Source organism: Opisthorchis viverrini (genome assembly GCF_000715545.1).
Source record: "Opisthorchis viverrini unplaced genomic scaffold opera_v5_2, whole genome shotgun sequence".
NCBI lineage: Eukaryota > Metazoa > Platyhelminthes > Trematoda > Opisthorchiida > Opisthorchiidae > Opisthorchis > Opisthorchis viverrini.
Window position 1 is genome coordinate 4,422,309 of NW_008751658.1, and position 26,611 is coordinate 4,448,919.

General features: G+C 41.1%; 1 protein-coding gene across 1 annotated transcript in view; it reads left to right on the forward strand.

Moving 5' to 3' along the window:
• The window catches only part of T265_00253 (hypothetical protein), a gene marked incomplete at both ends in the record, with an annotated part of 112,948 nt that overhangs the window by 47,717 nt on the left and 38,620 nt on the right, over positions 1-26,611 (forward strand). Inside the window, one exon of the mRNA XM_009163961.1 lies at positions 1,769-1,928. Within this exon, the coding sequence (XP_009162225.1) occupies positions 1,769-1,928 (160 nt within the window). The remainder of the gene's footprint in view (positions 1-1,768; positions 1,929-26,611) is intronic.

The following is a 26,611-nucleotide window of genomic DNA, read 5'->3' on the forward strand; positions in this document are numbered from 1 at the left end:
AATTCAGTTTTTTCTTTAATGCACTAAAACCCTTGGTATAGGGAAGGGGAAAATGACTAAGATGGTTTGGAAACCTGAATGTCAATCACGTCATTGTGTTTAAAATAGCTGGGACCTGCCCATCATTTCGTCCAATACATACAACAGAACCACGGGTGCAAAAAATTCTTAATACAAACAGATGCAAGATATGAAATAAAATTTAAGCGTGCCGTTCTATGTTTTTATCATTTCGATGCCTTGGATTGTGGAACGAATTTCCACCCGAAATGCGCACACTGATCAAAAACTCATCGGGAGATTTCAGATTTGCAACGAAATTGGCAAACACCAAAATATTAGCACACATGAATGTCTTTTTGCAGATAGGGTACGTGAAATTGTTTTTATCATTTTTAAATAAACAAGAACGTTTTGCAATCATAGCAACCATTTGACATTCCCCAAGAGAAAGTGTGTTCAGAAGCACAGTATACCAAAAAGGAATATTGCATAGGTGTTGCAAAAGCACAGTGTACCAAAAAGGAATATTGCATAAAATGTTGCAAAATGATGGATATTCAAGAAAGTTTAGTGACTGCAGCCGCAACACGTTGAGGCAGAAAACGAACAGATCTCCTGGAAGTATGGTGTTCCCCGAAACATTTAATCAACTAACATTTAGCAATGCGCACAGGACCACCAATCTGAAAAGTCGGGCGGATTGTAGCTCCAAACGAAAAGTAGGAGACGCGAATGGCGCCGTTAGCAGCCGTACTTTTGCTTCAGAATATGCCAGGGAAGCTTGATATTCAGTGCAGAGCAACGCAAGCAGCTTCCTTCACGTAGCATCCGCCTAACCTGAAAGCGTTTTGAAGTGAATAGGGGCTGATCCAGACAATACTGGATAGACTTTACTGCTTATTTTCGAAAACTCTCTGCATACACGGCAGTTATATGTGAGCTGAATAACGTTATTCCAATGAAAACTCTTGTTTCACTCCCTGTTAACGTTAGACTCTTGAGATATAGTTCCAAATGGTTGAATGTTAGCCTGTTCCTGAGTGAAGAAGGTAAGAATGACAAACTTGTTTGAGCCACCAGTCCTCCAAAGAATACTACACTCCATCAAATCAACAGACTTTGTGAAACAAGCGGATTAGACATGCGGTTGGCTACTTCACGGATGTTTCCCTTGCAGTTTGTGTCGCTTAGAGAATTGAACTGGCGCTCCACACTATTCATCTATAGCAACCTCAGCAAATATTTTCACGTTTAACCGTTTCGCCGAAATTAGCAGGGATTTCGCCAGCACCACAACGTTTGCTGTTGCCGCGGTTATTCCCTGCCTTTTCTCGTCCTGTAGAACATTTTCAGCCTCATTAGTTTGAGGGATAAATTTGTATTGCAAATAGTTTACTCTAGGTCTGAGCAGTTCAGATCATAGTTTTCACCAAATGTCTACAAAGAGCAAGGAAGAGGTTTTATCGTAATAATGGCCTAAGTTGTGGCTAACCATATTTATCTATCGTGAAGCATTGTGTGACTCAGGTAAACTTGGCAAATGTAATGGGCCGAAAACCTCTCTCAATCATCATTCTACCAAAATCTTTCAGCTTCAGTGTTGGATTAGCTAGGCTTTCTATTGTCTGGCATTATCCATATACACGTTTAATCTTTCTGGGAAACATGGCCCCCCATAGAACCAGCAACTTGATTTATTGATTTTTATGTGACAGTGGTAAGTTCTAGTCAGTACACACTAGGTTCACTTCATTTCTCCATCCAGTTTTTCAGGCAAAGAACCTGGTACCCATGGATCCGAACGGCTTAGCTGATCCATATGTGAAAATCAAACTGCTACCCTGCGAGGATAATGCCAAGTCGAAGCTTAAGACCAAAGTCTGTAAATCCACCCTCAATCCAATTTGGGATGAGACGTTTTACATGTGAGTTGATTTGTGATTCCATAAGAGAGCTTTCGGTTTATTGTGATGAATTTCTTTCATAATATCTGTAACAGCAGCCAGAACTCGTGACCGATAAATTCTCAAAAGCACGTCTCAACTGACGTTTGAGTGGATAACCAACGACTACCTGGGATTGTTTACAAAAATGTGAATAAACACACCATTAGCATCAGCGTTTGTTCAGGTACTAGGTGTTGAAATTCCGAGAGCAGTCGGGCCGAACAAAAGGACGTGTAACACACAGGATCGAACGTTGTCTGCCCAATCCAATCGGACTCCATGTTGGCAAATGGGAGCTGTGTTGGGGTAAAACGAATCGGAAGCAGCTACTGACGACTTGACTATTGCGGGATCTTCGTGCCTCCTTGGGTAGAGTCGTCTTGGCTCTGTTTGCTCTTGGTTATAAACTATAATGGGCGTAGTACTTGAACAGACTATGTAAAGAGCTTGCAATCGGTTCTTAGTCGGTCCGTCTAGCCAGCACAAATTTGTCATTTTGCGTTGGGCTTGTGTTGCGTGAGGTTTTCAAAGGAATCTGGATCCAACCCGCTGGCGGAATGCCACTGCGATACGAGGCTGAATTGGTTATTTCCACAGTTTTCGAGGTAACTTTACATTGATTTAGGCCATCTTCATTTTGAAGAGTAAAACCTTTTTCAATCAATTAGCATCGCTGCTATCTGATTTTAACTTTTGCTAGAACCTTCCTCTATAGTTGTATGGTGGTTAAGTATCCGTCGCCATAAGTGGTGTGTTACCCGCCCTCCCTAATGATGCGGCCGTTGATGGGGATGACGACGCTACAGTGAGCACCTGACGAGATGCGGTGAACTGCGTGCAGATTATGATTGAAATTTGTATCCCTGTGTTCTATAGGTTTTCAGGATTAACACTTGGAATACCAAGTGAACCCGCGATACATCGGGATTTGATGCCACAGACGTACACTTTTATTTGTTTCATGGGATATTTCTCACTCTTGCTCACCTTATACTACGTGAATTGTTAATACTAGCGTTGCTGCTTGGCAACAAGTGGAGTACAGCCGTACTAAATGTAGCAAATTTGGCAACGAAATGGGAGGAGATGGAGAGACAACAGTAACACGGAACTGTTGGCTATATCGCACTTCAAAATGGGAAAACGGGGAACCAACTTTTGGCTGTGATTCAAAACGGATCGAGCTCATCCCTCTAGACAAATGTGAACAACTCACTAGCTCTCGTATCTCAGTACGGCCCCTTTTTAAGTTCTGATGTTTCTGCTGTAATGTTGTAGTTCCCCCTCCATCTACACCAAGTACATGAATAAATCCAAACATGCTTGACCAGTGAAGCATGGAAAATCATCAAACCGTCGACCAATGTCCCCAAGCCCGGTACCATTGTTCGCTATAGTCTCACTGACCAAAGTTCATTCAGTTGATTTTGGTGAGCCTATGATGCCCATACTGTTCAGTCTCATCTCCTGAATGGTATTGTTCACCGAGGTATGGGCGACAGGGTTGTAAACATCCGTTTTTTATGCAAAAGTATTGGCTGGATCAATCTATCTGCGATGGTACCGAATATGGACCATCAATTTTCGAATGTCTTTTTCTCACTCATTTTACTTCGCTATGTGCACTTATTGTTCTAATATTCACTTGACGGTGTTCCAGTTTACTTGCTTTTGGTTTCGTGCCAAAATTCAAGTAGACCACCTGGGATCAATGATGATGGCTTGTAATTCCGCTTACCGGGATCAACTGACCAGTAGTTTCAAAGGATTAAACTTTTGATGAAAGTTTAAACACGTTTGAATGTCTATGTCATTAATAGACCCTTACCTCCAAAAGTTATAAGAACGTTAATACCAATCTGAAAACTCTTGGGAGACTAGTAAAAGACTGTGCCTTTTTACTGTTCCAGGTTAATCAATATTTTTGTTCCCCAGAGAAAGGTCTTGTGCTGCAATGAAGGTCATTGACATGACACTGTTCCAGGCCTGCAGAAAAGTCAGGATATGCAAGCCGGTGCACTCTAGAATGTTGAATTGAAGAAATTTAGTTGAACATTTGTCTAAAACTTGGACCTACAAACACCACTATTGTGCTGTACTGGGCAAATTCAAGCTGAAATTTCATCCTCAGTATACAGTTACTACGTTTGTTCATAAGGTGGTTTCTTAAGGAATGAGAGAAATTTTGCGTACGTCACTCACGCAACACTAACTACTTTCGATGAAAATTTTATCCGAGTTTTAACCAAACATAATTTGAATTTAATCTCACTTCATATGTAGTAGTTTTGAGTCACTCGGTCGCTTTCAATCCGGAGGGTAATACAGCCTGTTTTCCAGAATGTTCTATTAGGAGTGGGCCTTTGGAACTACACGGATGGTGTGTGATTGGGGCTGGTACACATCTCGCCAATATTTCCAACGTCAAGTCGATGAATAGCCTTGTAAAATTTTGCGCGCTTTTATCTTTAAAATGAATTTCTATGATTTGAGTTAGATGAATAAGCGCTTAGGTAGGAGTGCATTTCGTAGATAAGAATAACTTCGGAACCGTAAAACACAAGGAATTTTTACTTTCTCCCCTTGGCTACAGTGTGAACCACAGGAGACGATTTCGCGTTATACTGTTTTCCATACTTAACTGGCTAATCATTTCAGCGACGTATCTTACCACATGATACAGTGACATCTGACATCGGTTCTGAATACGTTCTGAGTTCAGGTAATTCACGTCACTCTATGTGAAAATTCACAGGACAATAGTCGCCTAAAAATCATATTTATCCTGAACATGCGGTAATATGGTAGCGCAGTATCAGTTAGCCTTTTCGCACATCTCAGACTGTAAGAAGGCTCCATCAAACGCCCCAATACTTATTAAATGTACACGTAATTTCCAGAACAAGCTTCTTGATCGAAGAAGGAACATGCGCCACCGGAAGATTTAATAAATGACGGTTTGTTAAAGACCATGCCCTATATCAACAACTAACCGTAGGAATCTGTAAAACAAGAAGCAAAAATTACCTGTCTTCAAAGAGGAAATCAGTATTCCTGAGACCAGACAATTATAATTTTTTAGACTGAAAGGTAACCAGCTCTTCCGCTCAGAGTCAGCAATCTGAATTGTTAATAACCTTGGAACAAATTGAGCCGGTATAGGGAAAATGTATGGACTGTGTTGCCTTATCGAATCATCGTGAGTGCGTAAAAATATATTTTTTACCTTTCTCAACAGAACAACGTGAAAAATGTTTGTCTCCCCGCAGATAGAAAATAGTGGTGATCTTGTCACAAAAATTATTCACAAAACATCCACAAAAACAAACCATTCCTATTAACTGCTTGCCTGCCGCAATGACGGCAAAGGCCATGCGCTGGATGGCGTGCAACACAAATCTGGACAACCATTACACTTAAAACGGAATGAGATTAGACAAAGTGTGAACATGGCTAGCTTGGTTTAGATTGGAATCTTTCCTGTTTTATTCCTTTTTACCACAGTTTGTATCATTTGCCCATTCATTCCATTATTCCACTCCAAGGTTGTTGGACTGTTGCGTGATTTAAAGTTAATCTGAAATTCAGTTAAAACCTGTCACGTGAATCATGTTACGGAGAACGTATAGAACATTGCATCTTAATAGAGGCGAAGTCAGTGCTAGTAGAACTCAAGGATTTAATTAAAACGCACGACGCGGCTAGTCCTGCGGGAGAATCACGGAAAAACTAAAGTAATAACGAAGCCAACTTGTTGACGAGATTTTTGTAGTCGATAGAGATGTTCCAAATGATAATCAGGCCTCCGAATAACCTATATGGTGACTAGAAGCGAATCGCTGTTTTGGTAATTCCATAGAAGATTATGAAGCAAAAAATGGATGCTGGCGAGTGTGAAACAATAAAGAGCTGGGTAGTATCCCATTAAAGGGTTACTGTTCTTCATCTTCAAATTTGGATTTTTACCAAACCGATTCCAAGGTGAATCGATTCAGGCCCATTTCTGCTGCAGAAAATATCTGATACTTTAATATAGTGGGCAGACTGACAGAGTTTGGTAGATTGTGGAGTAGCGTACTCAGGAGACCCTTGTGATTGTCTACGAGTGTATACTGTTTGCTTGGGCGGAATGTGAACTCAGGTACAACGGTAGCGTTTGTTTCATAACTGTCGCTCATCTGGACAAAAATACGATGGCACCAATTATCTGGTGACGCTCTACTGCGGTGTCATCATTTCCATTTGGTATAATGCTCGGTACATATCATGTGTTCAAAATTCTACCAGACATCTGTAGGATTTATATTGAAGGCTTGAGTGGAACTGAAGTTTTGTTTTTACACATTAAGGACGTATGAAACGTTCCAGAACGAAAGAGGCAAGTCTCCTTGGACTCTTCCAGCATATAAGTACAATGAATCAAATGCTTAGTTTTCGCTACATGCTAAATGATGAATTGATTGCTGCTTAGTTTGTGAAATATATTAAAACACCGTATTGGGCTCATTTCCGAGATTAAATCTTCATTCATTAAAATAGATATCTTCTGATCGGGATGCACATAGGGTGCAAAGTACTAATAGAATTATGATACTTTAGACAGATCAGCTGTATGACCCAAATTTGAAGCAAACCTCACGAATAACAAGTGTATTTCAAGCATGCTTTTGATCGATTTGTTTCAGTTCTAACTTTTCATCTCGTCCGTACTTGAAGGATGGTAGACCGTAATCGATATTGTGTACAAAGTCAACAACCATCCACGTAAGGCTTTTCCGCTGATTCCAGGCTTTTTTGTCCTTTGTTGGTTTAATTGGTGTTCTGTGTGAGACAGGGAACGGTTTTGATATAGTGCAGCAGCGCAGTGCTAAAAAATATTGACCGTAGCCAGCTCACCTCACTAGAAGCCTTTAATATTCTTGGTGTAGTGATTGGGTTCTCTTTCACAAGCGCGAACTGATTTTTCCAGTTTGCAGAAACCGTGCCTTGAACCAACTTATGACATGACCACGATTCATGCGAGGACTTTTATTCATCTTATGCATCTTAGATGTGATATATTGTAGAGATATCTGTATGCATCGAACACTGACATAAAGAAAGCGCTTGAATTCATTATTTTCCAGTTATTGGATAGCTCTTAGTCTCAAGATTCTTTGATATGTATCCACCTGGTCGGTTGATATGCTTTGTATAACCCTAGTTGGAATGTCTCACCAGTTGTTCAAACCTTCCATGTGATAAATTGTCAGAACGTGATCACGTGAAGTGAAATCTGTGATTTAAGGATGAGTACCCTGTCTAGGCGCGAGTTAATCACACTGCGTATCGGCCTTAGTGGTCGGACGGTCCAGTCTTCAGCAACTAACCAGGATGTCATGGGTTCGAAACTGCTTGCGTTTTCGTGCGGGATGCACCACTGATGATCTGTAACAAAGAAACAACATCTGCACAGTGGTTTCCAACATAGACTGACTTCACTTGCATGAACGAATGTCTACTGAAATTTACACTACTTATTCTTTCAAACAGCCTTCCTTACCCTTCATATTTTCTCTGCATGCTGGACTTTTACTCAGTTCGCACTTAACAGTGCTCATTCACTTGCTGTACTTCATCGATCATGGCTTTTATGGGACGTTCAAGGGATATTTTCCATCTGATACCGGAGAGATTCTCTAAGTTTTGGAACAAATATTTATTTCGTTCGTCTGAGAATTGCAACTCTGATGATTCCGGTTGCATCCGGGTGCATATTTAATAAATTGAATCAGCTCGGTTTAAGTTCAAGCTGGAACAAATGTTGCAAATAATAATAATAATAATAATGCCCAAACTACACTGTTTTAAATATCAGGTGTGTCCAGGAAAATTTCAATGGAAAACTGAGTAAACCCACTGCCGTTTTATGCACGGTTTGCAAAGCCAGCTGTTTTCTCAGTTCCATTTAATGCACTATTCTTTTTCTGGCCGAGTATGATGAAACATTTCAATCTCACTTAGGTGGGATAACGAAAGTTGAATAAATGTCCGGCATTATGTTTGGTGCGAATGTTTTCGTAGATGCAGAGAATTCAAAGACTCTAATCATACAACTGTTTGCTGTTCACACGGAAACAAGCCACTGGGATGCAAAGCGCACTGCGTTTCTTCCCCATGGGCTTTAAATATGCGTTTATCACTTTCGCACAAATAAACAATTAGGCTTCGCAACTATTAGGCCCCCTTTTGGATTCCTACTGGCTTCCTCCCCCAATTTAATCAAACACTTAACCAAAGTTGATTTGCTTGTCGGCCACCTGACTGGGGATGGTAGTAAATGAGTTGAGGAGTGTGCAAAGCCTCAGAGGATCCTAATGGCTTTCTTCCTTCCCAATGTTGACAGTGAAAATAGCAGTAGGGTTAGATGATTCGTTTTTTAACCTCGAACCATCTGACTTTGTGCGACTCGTGTGTTACTTATGTTTACTCATGCAGGTCTTAACTGTGTAGATGGGTGTCGAGAGATACACGGAACTTATTTGATTCGGTTTTGGGGCTAACATCTCTGAACCGTCAGATTCTATCCACGGTCGTACTGACCAGTGATAAACACAGGACCCTCCTGAACGTATACAGTGTTTGTTTTTGCCCAATGATTTGTTATTTTTAAAAATTAATCACCTTGTGTTTGTTGATATGATTCACTCACCAAATCAACATGTAAGCGTTGGCTGTTGCCCAGTCCATGTTTTCGGTTAGTTTTGGGCCAACAATCAGCTGATTGATGACAATTTTAAACGTAAAATCCTTGTAATTTTTCTTCCCCTTATAAACCTCGCAGTGTACGCGGCACAAAAGAGGCCGTAATGTTGTTTTCCGCTTTTTGTAAGTTGATTGGCTTTCAGTTTTGATTGCTCTGCTTAAGCGACGTTCCGGATGAATAAGGCACATCGAACACACCGGAGGCATGTCTCGCTTGATACTGCAGTTTTTTAGTCAATCATGGTTACTAAATGGAGTGAAACTGAAGTTCACTTATGCGGGGCTTTCATGCGCTATTTGCTGACAAGCATATCATACATATTTATATATCTATTTATAAGAACTCGGGCGCAGTTGATCCGCATACGTCAAACGGGAAGCGAGGATAGATAAAAAGCAAACCATTGGTTTCAGGCCCATCGTTTTTTGAAACTTTTTTTTACACACGTATAAGCCTACTTATTGCTCTCGAACAAATCAGTGAGAGGCCATAAGTTATCCTCTGATATATTTGAAAGAACTACGCAAGTAACAGGTTCACAAAAACCAGTTGTTGCATCGAAGACGCTTCACATGCTTGTACGTGACACACAATCACAATGAACCGTGAATGTGCATGTACCACTAGGTAGTCACTCTCCTTATCCATATTTACGAAAATCGCTGAGTTCAAAAGAACAGATTTTAAGATTAAAAAACCAAACGTATCAAGGGAACCCTGAAACAAGAAATTTTCTTCATTAGAAAAATAAGAATATTCATATTGGGCACTTAAGCGCTTTGAAACAAAATAGATCTGGATAATCAGGGATGATGAACGAAATGGGACCACAAAAGACAGACAGTTTCATTTCTCCTAAGTGAATGGGTACTTTTGACACAGAACCGAGCATCGTTTGTGGGTCCGTTTTATTTACATCTCTTGCAACAACACAAGTTAATCTGGACAGGAGCTAAATACTTGTACAAAAAGCTGGGAATAGAATCAACCAATGCGAGTATTCTCCTCTGTTTCTGTTCATCAGCTACCCTGATGATTTCGCTCATCGCTATCTTCCTGGAGATATCTCAGACATACCATGGTTTGTGATTTACCGGTGCATGAAATGCGTCATTTCCCGGAGTGGTACTCAAGAAGATAAACTAAAGCACATTTTTTAATCAAAACCATCAATTTTGTGTTTCGTTCAAGTCCTCAGATATAAATCTAGGCCTCTATTGCTCACTGGTGGTTAGCTGGGACCAGATTAACTGGTACAGATATTTTCTCTCTACTGGGACGACAAGATTAATTGAATAAATTTTTGTGGTAAACGCATTATCTGTTATCTTAGTTTAGCGGTTTGAAGCCGGACAGGCGAATAACTAATGCAAATCGACACGCACATGTCAAGATTTAGCACCAGGATACGCACAGTCGAAGAAAACACGAAAATTGATAACAGCTAAATGACAGCGTTCCACATTCTTGACTCCAGGATGACTGTTTTCCGGAAGAGAATTAGCGTTATTCGTTCATAAGTTACAAGAGCGGTGTTCAAAATCAGCAGAACTCAATAGTTCCTCATGATGTACAATTTTATGCAAGAGACCGCGTGAACTTATCTATGAGTACCTTCGGAAAACATGTGAGCTTCCGATGTACCGTGTTACGATATTACTAGCGGGTATGCATGCACTCTGAGCCCGTACGGGGAGGAAACTGGGATACATGGAACTAAAAATCAGCCTGTGAGTAGGATAGGTTTATCCAGTTTCCGATGAAGCGCTTAAGCCCATCTGAGTGACATCTTTGCAGCATTTTGGACCTCCCTTTTCCTCGGCAGTACATTCCACAGGAATATGTCCTGTTGACGCTGTTTTTGTTGTCAGATAATTCCAACCCTTGTGGGCTATGCAGCCTCGGTCGATAATGTCACATGACCGTGGGCCGGCAGTTTTCTGGAGGACACCAATATGAAAAAATGTCACTACCACAAAAAGAATAGAAGAGCTGGAAAGATGGTTAAATTTTTAATCATTCAGACTTGTCTACACAAAGATCTCTAGCTGTTTAAGAGCCCAAGCTGGGGAGACGAACTTAAAAGGTATTGTCTGACTTCTCAGCTGGGAAGCAGCGGAGCAAAATTTCAATCTTATGCTTTTGGAAAGTTATAACCGTACCATCATTGAGGTACAGGGCGGCGAACAAACAATCGCCATCTATCTACCCATACATTGATCGCGTATGTATGATCTTGTCTGATTCATTCTAACGTTTGCTGATAAAAGCCTTATTTTCGGTCTTCTTTTATCAATTAAGCTACAGGAAACACAGGATTCGTGCTGCCTCAACCGGCTTACTTTTACGTAGGACGGATTTCCTAATTATGGAGGCGGTGAAGAGGATCACTTTTTGGCAATACGGTTTGGTCACTTTGAATTAATTGCTTATAAGGATAGTCTGTCCAGGGAAAGACTAATTTTCCTCAACACTCAGAGTGCTTTCAGCACTGGGAAACGTGGTGTGGTTTTCGTATTTTTTCGAGTTCAGCTATCTGTATTGACAAATCCCGGCATGTATCTTTTCATCATGTAAGATGAGCAGCGAAATGTCGGTATTTTAAAACTGAGGAAAAGAAATGTGGTAAGCAGAACTTTACTTATCAATAGAACCCACCTTCAGTCCCTACTGAAGCTCTCGTTTACGAATTGTCAGTTCTGTACAAGGTGGTGTGATATCTCGCTTATCGTACCAACTGAAACGTGAGGCGGACTTTGTGCGGCACATTCAATTGAGGAATAATATGAATAGGGGATTCAAATTAGCTTCTCCTGAAATCAACAATGGCACCCAACTGAGTTCATCGTCAAAACGTGTGCAATTTGAGTTCGTGTTGAACATGAGGTTGGCAAAAACTGTGGGATTGTGCCTACCTGATAAGCGCCGAAAAGGGCAAAACCGAAACTCGTCGTGCGTTATCGACCAGATATCAGAAAACTTATGATCACCGTTCTATTTACTGTACGTTAAATGGGATAAAGAAAGGTATGCCGATCGGTCAAAGGTGCTTTCTTCCCGAGGTGTGTAGTTACATCAAGACAGAAGACAGAGCACACTTCATGCATGTGTATGGTTCCAAAGTTAGGTGACCAAACTGAGTAGTGTGTTACGTCTATCCATTGGTTTCATTTTGTAGTTGTCCATGATCTTTCATTTGTGGAGCCAGATTTTGCTCTCGTAAATTGCTAACAATTTAGTTAGAACACTCCCCCACGTTTGAATGGATATTTTTGTCATTCCTTAAACGTCAGTCATTTGACATGCGAACTGTGACCGGCAGTCTTGGTAATTGCTTGACTCACGGATGAAAATATGCGTGAATGACAGTTGGTTGGCGCTGACGTTTTTGCGTGTTGGACATGCTAAGCAAACGGACTTTGTCACATGACGTGTTTTCGTCCGAATGAAATGAACAATACACCCATTCATAATTCCGTCGGACAGCGCGCATTTTCAGAAACGGCAAATTCGTAGCTTAGAAAGCGTCAGTATTTCTCAATGCAGGAGAACAAGTTTCTATCGTTATAATGATTGGGAGCACGTGCTGGGCGTAGGACCGCAAAGAAGCCTACTTATTGGGACATTAGTTCAGGAACTCGGACGCGATTTTAAGGGGCTTAGTTTACTCATACACTCGATTCGGATAAAACCTGTTGTTTGCTCAGAGCCAAAGTTGCCACTAAGATTATTAGGTAAACATGCTTTGGCCTGTTTGGAGCCATAGGTTATCCAAAGCATGTTGAAAACCACATCCTATTGCATAGTTATCATTGCCAAAGTATACTGCATGATCTCGAATGTCGTGCCAAATGAAACATTAGGCGGCCTTTCTGCAGCACATTCAGTTGATGAACGAGGGGTTCAACTGGGTCTCCCGTGAGCCTCTCGTGACAACGAAACTGGTATGCAAATGAGTGTATTTGTCCTAAGCCCAGACCTGCGTATCATGGGGGCACTAAGCCTGATCATCACACCATAATGGCACCTTTTTTTCGAACAGTGTCAGTCTTAATTTATCTGGTGATTCAATATCACAGTAAACATTTTTATCCACTATCATTTGTTTACACACCGCTGCTCACCAGAGGTGGTCTAATCCAAACTCTGGGTGATGAACTACGAGCATAGTCAAGCAAACACAATCCTTCCATCGCCTAGATTGACATTAGGTGAAAGAATGTAGAAAAACACCTTATCAAAATGCTCGCTGTTAAACGACAAGCAAGGTTCGAGCAATAACTTTCTTCTTGTTAGGGAGCAACCAATATAATTGTCCAAACACTACCTCTAAAACTTGAGCCACGAACTTGACATCTGAGAGCTATTCTGTAACTTCTTGCTTACCAACGAAACTGATAGGCCTGGATGAGTAGTGTGTTGCGTTTGTCTTTCGCACTTTTACCAGTGCACAATAAAGGGGGAACACACTGGTTACAAGCACAGACATTTTATGTCAATCCAACCTTATAGGAGGAAGGAAAAAGTGGTAGCACACCCAGTTGGAGTGTCATGAACAAGAGATTCAGATGGGTTCAGTTGAATCCCCCCCCGTTAAAACCAACTTAGTGTGCAAATATGAATCCAGTGTTCTGATAGGATACTCCTAATGAAGACAACCCATGGCAAGCAACAAAACTCGATGCACTAACTTTGTGTTGTTTTATCATTATCCAGACGAACAAAGGATTGCATGACACAATATCCACTTTGACTTAGGGTAGGAATACCTCATATCGCCGTGGATTCGTCGTTGGATGTAATTATTGCCGTGAGCGCAATTACGAAGGGAATTCAGCCTGTAATTAGATCAGTAGCACCATTGCTTGCGGAAATCATTGAGGTATTTTACATTCTCATGAGAATGCTCCACATTTATGAAACCAGTGATGGTTTTTCCTGATGGTTTGCGGGTCCAAAGGTATTGCGTAAAAGTTTTTTCCAAAGTAAAACCGGAAGACTATCAGCTAACGAACTTTTGCTCCGGTCTAAGAAAGAACTTTGAGTAAATTGTCGTTACTGAGTGCAGGGAGCTTAAAGAATAAAATCAGCCAACAAATGGAAAATTTCTTTAGCGACAATGCATCGTTACTATTTTATAGTAAAAAAATGCTAATTTCAGGAAGCCAGTTGTGTCATCCTAAAAACTGTTATATTCGGATGGAATCACGCAGAAGTGGCATCAGTGTCACCTAGTGCTCGGTTTCCGAACAAATAGTCCAAAATATTATCACAGTGTTCGCTCACGTGTACACCGGTAGCAGTTCAGGCAAACTCAGGATAGTTCAGGCGCTCCTTTAGGTCAGTCGTTTAGTTTGTGTAGGGGGCAGCGACAATGCTCGTTACTATTTTATAGTAAAAAAATGCTAACTTCAGGAAGCCAGTTGTGTCATCCTAAAAACTGTTATATTCGGATGGAATCACGCAGAAGTGGCATCAGTGTCACCTAGTGCTCGGTTTCCGAACAAATAGTCCAAAATATTATCACAGTGTTCGCTCACGTGTACACCGGTAGCAGTTCAGGCAAACTCAGGATAGTTCAGGCGCTCCTTTAGGTCAGTCGTTTAGTTTGTGTAGGGGGCATAAATGGTTACTTCGATAAGAAACTTAGATCTCTCGATAGAACCACGCAGGATGAAAGGTTAGGGGAGAATGAAGAAAGGTGGATGGAATGCCTCAAATTTATTGTTTCCGCACCTGAAATTCGGTTCACACAACTGTTACACAGTTTGAGAAAATATTTCAATAACCGACACCGGAGAATATTTTGCGGACCTCTCAGTTGATCGTCCTCATGAACAAACTAAAAGGCTTTTAGTAAATTACAGTATGCTTGAGATATCACCCATAACCGTTTCTCCGCTTAAGTGGAGAAACGAATCAGCTTGACTTTATCTAATTCAAACAAAACTACTGAATCCAGAACAATGATTATCGCCGGGAAGTTACGCATGGCCATATGAACTGACCCAACCCGTTGCATGTCTGTTTTATTCCGACGAGAGTATATTGCCATTCCCCTCTGGTAGAAGAGGTAGTTCGGCGGCTCTTTTTTCCCCGCAAGCGACTTCAAAGTAGACCGTCGGAAATTTAGACAAAACAACAGTGGCTTGAATAGATAGTTTTCCACCCGAATACAAACATCGCAGTCTAAATAACCTTTAACGTTTTCATAGACTGATTTTATCACCATTAGCTGATCAGGTAATCATTGATCTCGCCGATTTACTACGGTTCCAACACATAGCTACCATAAAGACTGCCAACACACAATCCTGAATGATCAATGGGTCTTTCCTTACTATAACTGACCTGATGGGTTATTTTTAGTAGGAGCAAGGAACGCGATACACAGTTTTACTCCATTTCGAAGTGAAAAAAACATGTGAAACAATATTGAGCAGCTTACCGCAGCCCAAGGTTTATTGTGCGAGCGAAAGTTGTAGGTTAAAATACTCTCGCAGTTCATGATCTTGTGTTCCTCGAGTTGACCAATGGAATAATGATTTGAAATGCTGCATCTGTAAAACAGAACCATCAGCAACCTTGTGAGTAGTTTCCTTTGTGAAAATATACCGCGAAAGTTCGAACATCGTACCAATCGAAACATGGGGAGACCTTTGTGCAGTAGATCCAGTTTAAGAATATCATAAACGAGAGATTCAGTTGAGTCTCTCGTGGTAACCAAATTGATTTGCAATTGAGTGGGAACCCCTCTATAGTATTCCGAGTTGTCGCTAGCTTGTAGTAATCTGAATCAGAATGTAGAGACATACATGTCGAGGTAAGCATATTTTAACAAACTGACAAAAATACTCGAACCTGCTGACATACGGGAATGTATCGTATTCTGCTCAACTTTCAGTAGATCGGGTTCATTTCAATTCATATTTCTGCCATGTGGTCTGGTTTAGCAGACGCGGTGAACCTTATTGGCAGCATTAACCTGAGTCTGTACTGGTGCTTTTCTACCCTCTTCACTGTCAGTATCATTTTTGTTGACATCCGCTGAGGACCCTACTGTATGAAAGCAACCTACAGTTGGAAGTCAGCATCTCCACTGTTGACTGACCGATGATTACGAATAACTCCTGGAAACGAATGCAAAGAGATTTTTGTCAGAACCATTCTTCGTAGTTTCAGTAGGGGAAACGAAAGGCCGTATCCCACACTGAGAGCAGCATGGTGTCTTGTTATTTTAGGGCGCAAATATTCCACTAGTGATTCATGCTTTTCTGCTTGATTAATACACCAAAATATGTTTTTTTCCCAACATACTTCGTCCAATTATTGAAGGGTGGGTGACTTCCCCTGTTCCGCTGCAACAACATGGCTTTTAGGCAGAATATTTGACAACCAGTCATTGCCAGTTGAGCTAACTGCCAGCGGAAGTGCGCCATTTAGGTTAATACGTCTAGGGTTATTCCACTTTTCCTGCTCTTGTAGATGCCTGCCGAAATCTGATAACCCACGGTCGTAGATCGATTGTTGAGCTTCTTCTTGTATTAGCTTCCCAAACAACCCTTAGTTATGTTGCCCATCAGTAGAAGACCACATGTATTTCTTGTCACACATTTATCAGCACACAAGATGCACAAGTTCCAGCTGCTTCATCCGGTTAGATTACCTTTACTTTTCCATTTCGTATCAGGAGTATTTCACTGGATAACAGACTCTGTACATTGTAAACATTGAGCAGGCACAGGCCAGCCGATGTAACTACTGCCTTGTCTATACCAACTAGCCCCACTGAAAGTGGCCTCATTAACGGTCATATGGATTCCACTAAAAAAAGCATGCGGGGAACTGTCATTCAGTCGCCAAATCATTTTGGTGACGCGTCGAGATACGGCTGATTACCACACTGCATGCTCTTTTACAAATTTTAATGATCTTGGACAGGTAAGCTTGTAGGGGACTGAGTTGAACTACCGGAAAACCCTATCGACATTCCGTAGCAGGAGTTAAGGGGGATAGATACGGCTCCAGGTTCATCACAAAGTGGCCATCGGCCCGCTCAGCTACGGGAGTATCACTGACAGTAAAAGTTCCTTGTAAGAGGACTGGAGATTTTCATTATCAGTCATGTATCATTTGTAGAAAATGAGTGAAGTTGTCAGATCACAAACTTTCCCTAAATAGATATTTGTTCTGTTTGTTATGGGCGTGTCCAACCTATTTACTCCCGAGTCGTATCATTTGTGATTACATACTGCTGTTGGTTTTCTTCATCTACGGGGCAGAATATATACAGTGACAACACCAAATGACTTCGCTACGGACGGACCACTTTGTCATCATCATATTAAGCAGAGGATTTTGGAAGAAATATGACAGTTTCACCGACCTTGTCCGTAATAACACTGGCAGTGACACATCAAAAGTACGAAACTGTTTGCTTCGTGTTTTGTTTGCACCGGTAACTGAAGGGTTGTTCCAGGAAAACAGCGATACGAAGTGCTAGATGGGGTGTTACACCACCGCACCACACTGGCTGGTAGTGGTCAGAGTGTTTCACACCAGCTGATTCCACGTTGCAACGTTTGGTTACTGATCCGGAGTGAAGATTGTGTACAACCAGTTCACGCAGTGATTCATCGTGGTTCACGGTGTGACAGGCTGCTTCACATCAATGCCGTTTAACTATACGTGTCTGTATTACGCTAGGATAGTGTGTGGACACAATCAATCCATAAAACTCCTATGTTTTAAGAGCATTTTCAATCGGGGATTTGGCGAAACGATACCTTGAACGTGACTCTGAGGGAATTGATGAGTTAATGCTACGACTTCCTTGACTATGGAATGGTGGAATGTGCAACCGATTATCGGTTCAACTACACCTTGAAATTTCAGAAACTACTGATTTCAGGGAGGGACACTAAATTCGCCTCCGACTCTCGCTAGAAATAGATCAAATCTGTAAAGAACCAGGTTTCTGACACCTTTTGGGCAGTAGCAACGGGGGATTCCATCATGAACAAAGCTTTGCACGATTGTATGTCTTCTAATCTAGGCATGCATTTACTTCAGTCATATCTACTTGCATTGTTTTTATTCAGTATAGACATTGATACACTGAAAATTCTGCCCATAATAATAGGTCAATAAATATCGTGACCGTCAGATGAAGTACTCTAATAACAATGTCAATTTTCCGTTATTCTATCTGGGTTTAATTTGCACTTGCCGTCGTTTTTATTATCAGGATGAACCGGCTTACTTTTGTCGGCGTTTCATGTTTAAATGAGATTTTCTTTAGTAACATCCATAAGTCCAATACAAGAACAGACTTTTTTATCTGTTCACATTTACTACCGAAAAAACGAGGCTCAAGATCCGTTAGTGAAGTAGTGATTCTACTAGCGAAGTGCGATTTGCCCTTCCACTTTAGTATTCTTTTTTCTCCATGTACTGTTAGGATGGACTACAATTCTTGTGACAGTAGTATTATAGCATGGATTTCGCCTGCGCGTGATTCTCCGCTTGTGTCACATGACTGCCTTTAAATACCATCTAAGTTTTTTTTATGTTGCGGGCAATAACGATTGGTCGGCACGCAACCTGCTCCAAGAAGTGGTGTCACAGATGGATTTACCGATTCGAAAAACAAATCATTCCTTAAAAGTTATACACAGTGTTTCCCTTCTGGTTACCCTCGAGGGAAATGTTCACTCTGAGGGAGCGTTCACTGTTAATGGAGGTGTTGATATACACATTAGCATATTCCATGAATAGCAACTTCCTTCTGCCACATTTAAAGAAACTTTGGTCGATCATGTTACCCAGATGACAACTCAAGCCTTTAGTTGTTTGGAGTGGTCACCCTTCTGAAGTGAATGTTGTCAAGAGATTTCCACTAAAAGTTTTCAAAGCAGTCGGCTTTGTGTTCATTAAGTGCAGGAAAAGTTTGAGATGGTCACGTGAGCTCGTTCTTCTAGGATGAATCCATATTTTGAAAAGAAACCCATGTCAAGCCCAGCGGTGCTTCCTCATGAAGGGTGCAAGTGCCGTCACCCACCGCTGTGGTCTTTTAACGTCACGTAACTATATCGTGGACCCTGTTGTCTTAAAACTCCAGTTCGCTTTACAAAGTGCACTCGAGAATACGTACATTACAGGTGATACCCTCATTTTGGACGGTATCCTGCATGTGCGGAAGGAGTTTATATTTCTCACTTCATTTTGGGTGCCTGGGCTCGGCATAATCATAACCGTTTGATTCGCATCCCAAAAGTATCTGCGGTCAACAGTGACTTATTGGCTGGACGCCGGAGCACCATTTGTTAACTGGAAGCACACCTGAGGTTGTTCTGCGTGCAAGTTGTGTATGCGGAAATAAATACCAGTGAATAAGTTTGCTGAGGTCATTTGGGCGACACCAGACGGCTTAAGCATAACGGTACCTGCGTCTTCTGTCGATTCCTTGAATTTTGCTTGGATGCCGCACTCTTGTGGGGCAACTCGCTGTAACGGTTCTTACTTGGGATGGATACCCAGTGATGTGCCATTTAGTCGGACCGGGTGGAGTGGTTTTTAGGCCAGTATTCTGGTGTCTACTGATGTCATCTTCCAGTAGTATGACGGAGTGATAGTTATTATTATGTATGAAACCTGGGTTCGAGCAATTGTTGATTCTTTTTCTTTCACTACTTGTGAACAGCAGTGGTGAGAACCACACCATTATTTTGGGTTTGATCGGGCGTTCCTACAAAAAATGCGGGCAGGTCACACAAAACTGACCTACAGGAGTGTGTCTGGATTTAATAGAACTCTTTCCATGTGCTTAGGATAATCGAACGTTCAAAATTTCTTGAACTGGTCTCAGGGTTTGTAGTTTTATCCACTAATAGTGCTATCACTATTATTCTTGTCTTTGAAGGCAAAATAGCATAAAATATACTGGAATGAGATGCCTACTATATATGAACCGACAGTGTCGAAAGGAATCTTCGTATCATGTCTACGGTGATAGGAAGAACAATAACGCATGAATGCAACCGATAGAATGCCTCCGTCTGATCTACTGCGTCAGCAACATATCTCAAAAGAAAACCTGTTGTCCACGCTGATGGCCTCTCCCAAGTTGCACGCAGTAATACTTACCGGATAAACGAACTACCACATAAACAGTAGCTTGGAGACTATTAAATGATAGAAGAATATAGAAAATAATGAACAAGAAGAAGAGGACCCGGGAGATTCAGTTATCCAGGCAAAGAACGGAATCAAAAGCTTAGGTAGCCTAAGCCATGGCTGTAAATCAAATGTGCTAAACTCGAGTTGGTTCTGGATACCGAGAAGAAATTCGCCATTTAAACTGGACGAAGTGATGCAGATAAACATCAAACTGAGTATATTAAACATTTATAGAAACGCACCAATAACAAATAGATTATCTTATACAGCGATGTATTCACAAAACTAGCGCATATATATTGCGGGCTATTTATTGTTTTCTCCGTCTTAAAAGCTTAATTCCAACTTTTCTTATGTGTTTATTGTGCGGATTTGCTGTCACAACACTCCTGTTCCTTCGGTGACTACGAAGTTTGTTAGACTAGAGAATTTTCATAAATGAACATTCCAGTTCTTCTGCAAACCGGCAAATTAACCAGTGTTTGATCTTCTTTCTCTGCACACTTTCGGACCCCGAGGGTTATGTTAATTGTGTTGGAAAACACCGGGTGTTCCACGTTAATTATTCCAGTGAACGAAAAGCAAATAGAAAACCTTTGTTAGGACACAAAAACTGGTACACAGGGATGACATTTTTTAAGACTTGTGTTGAAAGCTAGTTGAAGTATATTGATTCAAGTTTTGACCCAAGAATGTTTACATTTTTAGGATGGGATTAGCGCAAATACCTAATTCCAACTATTGGTTTAGTCTGTTTTGCTCATCGAAGTTTTTTCCGTGTAGCGCAAGACAGCGCAAGATATCAATACTGAAATTGCCAATTGAAACAAGTTAATTTGTAGTCTTGCGTTTCTCAACTTCGGTTGCTAAACGGGTTGTCCATGCTCCCCTTATTTCCTGGTTCCACGAGCAACTTCCGTTTTCCCTCGTCGGATATTAGGCAAAACTTCGTGCAGCTCTTGAAGTTAGATAAAGCTTATTTTCCTACTTTTACCGACCATAGCTCTGGGGTAAAAGGCTATGTGTTTTTCACCGCCATGATCAGGCACTACTTACAAGGTTTCTGACGGCCAACACATAGCAGAGATTCAGTAGGGCCAATACGTAGTCAGTTTCATGTTCACACTTGAAACAAACACCGTATTAAATTGATGCACTTGAGATAAGAATCCTGGTCACGTTGAATTTATACCAAAATATGTGTAGTGCAAACCGGAAGGCGAATGTTCTGGACAGTACTCGAAACAAAAACTTCATGCTTAGTGCGTAGGGGCCCTGCTAAGAGAGTTATCGCAGATGATATTGCACTTTGTAAATGCGTAGTTTAGTTCCATACTGATTCTCGACAAATCTTCCCAAGGAGATCTACTGTTGAATTCTTAGTTGCTACTAGCAAGCCCCTGATGTGGATTTTGTAAGAGGCCAGCCGTTGATGTAATCCAACTAGCAAAAGGATATTGCTTTGACTTAGACTGGAGGAGATATGAATTTAGAAAACTATGAGGCGTAGGAGAGGGTCATTGACTTTCTTTTATCCGCATTATGTGTACTTAAATTCATGTACAGTACTTGCTTCCATTATGTAGGCTAGAGTGGAACCACATTAGTTCCTCTGGGTATTGTTTGCTACCTCACGATATGGTTTACGGGTGTCTCGTATTCAGCTAAGGTTATCCAGATCAATGGAGACGGGATCTTTGGAAAAACGCATTGCTTTATACTTTGGAGAAAGCAGTGTGCAAACACAGGTGTCTCACTATAGAGAAAACCCTGCAAAAGTACCTTTCCACCGTAACATTGCTCGCAGAAAAAAATCAATGGTTTGAAAGCGATTTCATTCTGATAACTCAACTGAACCANATCATACTGCCTTTAGAAAGCTAATTTACGTGGTTCCGCAGGAGGCGAGGCTTTCTGTTTCTGCAAAGTGCATTTAAATCACTTCCTGCTTTCATTGAGATTAGTCCCCGTAATTGCGTAAAATTTTGAAAACGTGGGTGTGTTACGACAAACTGAAAGGAAGCATTTCGTATACATACATAAATATGTATATAGTGCCGAATGGATTAGTTCTGAGGAGTGCCAAGTGGTTAGGTCTAAAGTCCTTCTGATGTTTCAGAAAAGCTTGCCTCTCAGGGTGCATCTCATCTCATGCTGAAAACTTCAGTTTTGGCCTTCAGTAATGCCATCACTTCGACTCATGTACTCATTTGCATACCGATTTGGTTTTGACGGGAGACTTACCTGAACTCAAGCTTTGTCTTTCGCTTATGATGCTCTTAAGTAACTGAATGTGTTGCACCAAGCCGCCTCATGCTTCAGTTGGTACGATATTCGAGATATCGCGACACATTATACAAACGTAATGCACTACTCATAAGGCAGCCCATGGAACGATCGAAAGATTTAACCATCCCAATAAACAATTTGGCTCAAAATTTAACAAAGAAACTAGAAAATGGGCTTTTCGAAAGTTTTTCAAACGCAGAAAAACTAAACAATTCACGACACAGATGGCCACACTTTAATTAGAATTTCATCCGGAATTCAGAAAGCTATCTGATCCATGTCTATCAAGTATGCATAAAAAGACTATCACGTGGATAAAGCAAGCATCTAAAATCAAACAATATGAGCCTGGTAGGAATCGTGTACCAAAGAACGAGGCAGGCTATGACGTTGAAAATCATGCTGAGATATGAGGAACCATTGCGAGCTACGGATGGTCAGGGTAACAGACTCAGCTCTATCGGAGTAGTGAAACCCGTACGGAAGTGGGTTGGCTGGTTATACACAACAGAAATGAAGGCCGTTATGTTTCAACTAGGTCGCAAGGCTACTTGCTGAGCGGCGCACTCTGATTAAATAGCCTCAGTTGAGCAAAAAATGTAAGGGGAATAGAAATTGATGGTTAAAAGATTGAATCTCAGAATAAACCTGAATCAGACTAGTGCTTCGGAACTGCGTTCAAGCAAGCCGGAAGGTATCATGTTCTCGGATAACAGAGATCAACTTTAGAGACGCAAAGAAACCAAAGAACGCACTCATTGGCTGGAACAAAGAGCTTCCATCAATCCGTGTAGGAAACTGTCGACCTGCAGGAACCGGAAGCATGCACAGAAACATCGGTTCAGCTTCCTCACATCGGCTTGTCAATGTTCATTAGGATTACGTCGGTGTGTCAGTTGCTTTCAAATGCATTAGCTAACTAGTTACTTCATGCTTCAAAGTACATGTTATTAAACAAAACAAAAACTCATCTTCCTATGGTAAAGTAGATTCTACCATTCGACGCCTGTTAGCATTCAGTAAACCCGAAGACATATATATCCTTTTCCCAAAATACACCCAGCTCCAAATTTGCTCAATGTTAACGGATGACCCAACAGAATAACAAGTGAATCTGTCTTCTGTGATATTCTTCGGCTTACTTTGCTGCATGAACGTCACTACTGGTCTCAGTTGATAAGGTATTTACTATATCAAAGAAGATTTTCCTTACTCATAAGACCATTTGAAGGTTATTAAAAACGTTTAGGTAATGACCAGGTTTGCCCTCTTTGGGCTCACCAGTTAACCATAGTCCCTGAGTTCCTTTGACCGCTGATTTGCTAGTTAGGGTGAGAGGACCCTCTTTATGACATTTGGTGTCATTCTGAACATCTAGATTTTTAAAGTTCTGAAATTCTCTCACGTGGTGAACCTCAAGAAGAGCGAAACTGATGGTCGCCTGCCCGATGTTCTCTATTCATGGGAATTGGTCTGTCATCAACTAAAATTGCACGCGAAAAATGCATTGTACAATAAAAACTTTGGAATACAATGTGAACGACACTTGCCCGAATGCAGAAATTTATTTGTCTCAACTGCCTCAAAGCCTATTGTAGAAGTGCTCTACTACTACTGTATTTTGACATGGTCCGCTCCACCACACATTGCTTGGTTGTTCCATGCTCATACTTCCCATGGGGAATTCATGCACCTCAACCGTATCCATGAGCATAACACATTCTTCGCTATAAGCAGGGGCATTCTGCTTGCTCGTATTCTCAAACAGTTACTCAAAAACCGACTATACTTCCTTTTTTTATACAAAGAACGCCCTTCTGAAGGGTCAAAAGAAATGGGCTGTTTGCTAGAAGACCTTAGCTAACTTAGGAGTATGCTTTGGGCCACCGAACGCTTTCATTTTTCATGTCCTGTATTTCAGTTTGCTTGATTTTCTGTTTTTTCTGCAGAGCACTTTTCGTACTTCCTCCAAAACAGTTTCAGGAAAAAAAACTTACCAGAAAGTTATTCAGGCGGAAGCACTAAGGAAACGGATGAAAACAGAGACGAACCACTTGGACCAAATAAATGTCCAAAGGTCAACCGGTCACATGAGCTCTCACTAGATGCAAATTTTCTTAGAAGCTACTTTCATTGACACTGCTAACCAATCAGCCGACACTTTCTGCCTCGAAGAGTGTAGCTTAATTTTCAGCATTATGGTGAATGTTGTGCAAAAGGAACATATCGAACGAAAAGGCAGGATACACACGTTTTACTCAAAGCCCGACTGCAGATGCCTGGAGCTAGTGACTGCTCCGTTGAACAGCTTCTGAAAGTTAGAAAATCTGTGGATTGTTGAACAGTTACAAATTTGCGTCATGCGATTCACGAATGGTTTCGTACTTTCAAAACTACTTGAGAGGATTAAAATTAAAAAAAACTGTATGCTTAAGACTCCTATATCAATTTGTTTAATGTAGGTAGGATTTGACTGAACCTGCCTATTATCTAGTGCATAAGATCGTATCTTAAATTCATTGTAGTAAGAAATATTTCAGTTGAATTTCATGGACTAGGTTAATGCGTCTAGGTGCATCGGCAGGTTCTGTTGGAAGGTCGCAGTCTCCTGCATCTTCCAAAGGTCATTTCGTAAGCCTGGGTGACGAAATCCAAACAATACTCATGGGAAATACGTGTATCCTCCGCGCAACAGTTCTCCCAAACCCCCGTTGTACAAACATGGCATAATGTGGCGCCTGGCTGTTCATGCAGCACACCGGTAGCTGGTGTGTGTGCACGCCTGACTTTATGTAATCACGGTGTGATCTCTGAAGCGTTTATTGTCGCTCAGTTTTCCTAGTACGAGACCATAGAATTCTCTTCGCTTTAATGACGGCTATAAAACAACCTACCTGTCAATCGTTTTCCAATTCATTTGGATGAGACTTGTTTTCCAGTTTATTGGATGGTTTGAAGCTGGCTGCTAACAGCTACAGGTAACCTCATATGTCTAGGTCAGGTTGAGTCTCCCTTCATTAGAGTGTGAAAACGGGCAGTAAAACTTCTAAATCTAGACTACCGTATGTACTCTGTTCCATATACTCCGTATTGAGACTGGCTACTTCCTGGGTCCACACATGCTGAATTAACTCCACTTCCGTTGTACTGTCTCACTGTACGCTCGTTCAGGTGGAAGATCACAAGATGTACATGTCAATATTCTATTTGTCAGTCAAAGTAACACTTGCTCTTGCTTCGCTCTAACGATTTAGCTGGATGCGCGAAACACCCTTCATTTTTTTTTATTCAAGACCACTTCAAATTTACCATTCGGTCAGAATTTAAACTTGCTAATCTTGTATTACACCGTTCATCCGTCAACACAACTCCATCCCGCCCTACAATGTCCGATACCTAAATAATAGCACTTTTCTCCCGAAGAATTTAGTTCTAGTTAGATACATCAGTCAGGTGAATTTTCTGTGGTGTTTTGTTTTTCCATTACCAGCTGTATTTTTAAAACTTCAGTTTTATTCCCGGATAAACTAATTTACTACTGGCTGGATTTTCCAAGCAATGAATAGTAAATAAAACCAATAGTTTATCCGTTCTATTCGCGCTATCATGAAAAACTTTGATGTTTTCATCGCAAGCGGGGAGAAGGACTGATTGATGAATTGGGGTTTTAATAGGAATCGACGTGATTCTCTTCTCGCATGCGGAAAAACCTGCCGAGTAAATGAGACGCCATACGACTGCCACCAAAATGTGGTAGTTATTCACTCAGTCGGAAACCAGTCGGAAATTCGAGAGCTAGTATCATTCGCATAACTACACCTGCCTTACAAAAGGGTATTCTCATAGGCTAGTTTGGGAAGAATTTGAACAATGCGTACTGTTGTCCATTTTTCGGTCAGTATTCTGATTAATAGAACCCAATTTGCAGTCTAGTTTTCCTACCATAGTTTCAAACGGACGCCTCCAGCACAACTGCGAATTGCTGTTCTACCTATAAAGGAGTAGTTGTTACCTGGTCTGCGATCATTATGATTAACTCACAATGTCATGTATTTTTCATGCAAAATACGCATTCCACAAGAAAGTAGCCTTGTGGCAGACCACAACACAGATTGAAGCATTCATAATTCCGAAGAAGATTGCCCGTAAAGACTGTCGTATACATCAACAGTCGGCCCTACCCTGCAATGTTGCCAGCCAAGTGTAGAGAAGGTATGATGGACTCGATTTTACAAAATCTTGCCTTAAATTACAGCAAACCTCCCAAAATCGTCATCGTACTTCTTGGCGAAACCTGCGCTATGTAGCTCAAGGTTCGTTTTAATGGAGGTTCCGCAGAAGAATGTTCTGAATGCGCGGAGGTTTGTCAATTTTCTACCCTATTTGTAGCCAGATGGGTGAGTCTTGTGCGATTAAAGTGCTGCGCACATATCTTTCAGCTTCAAAAGCG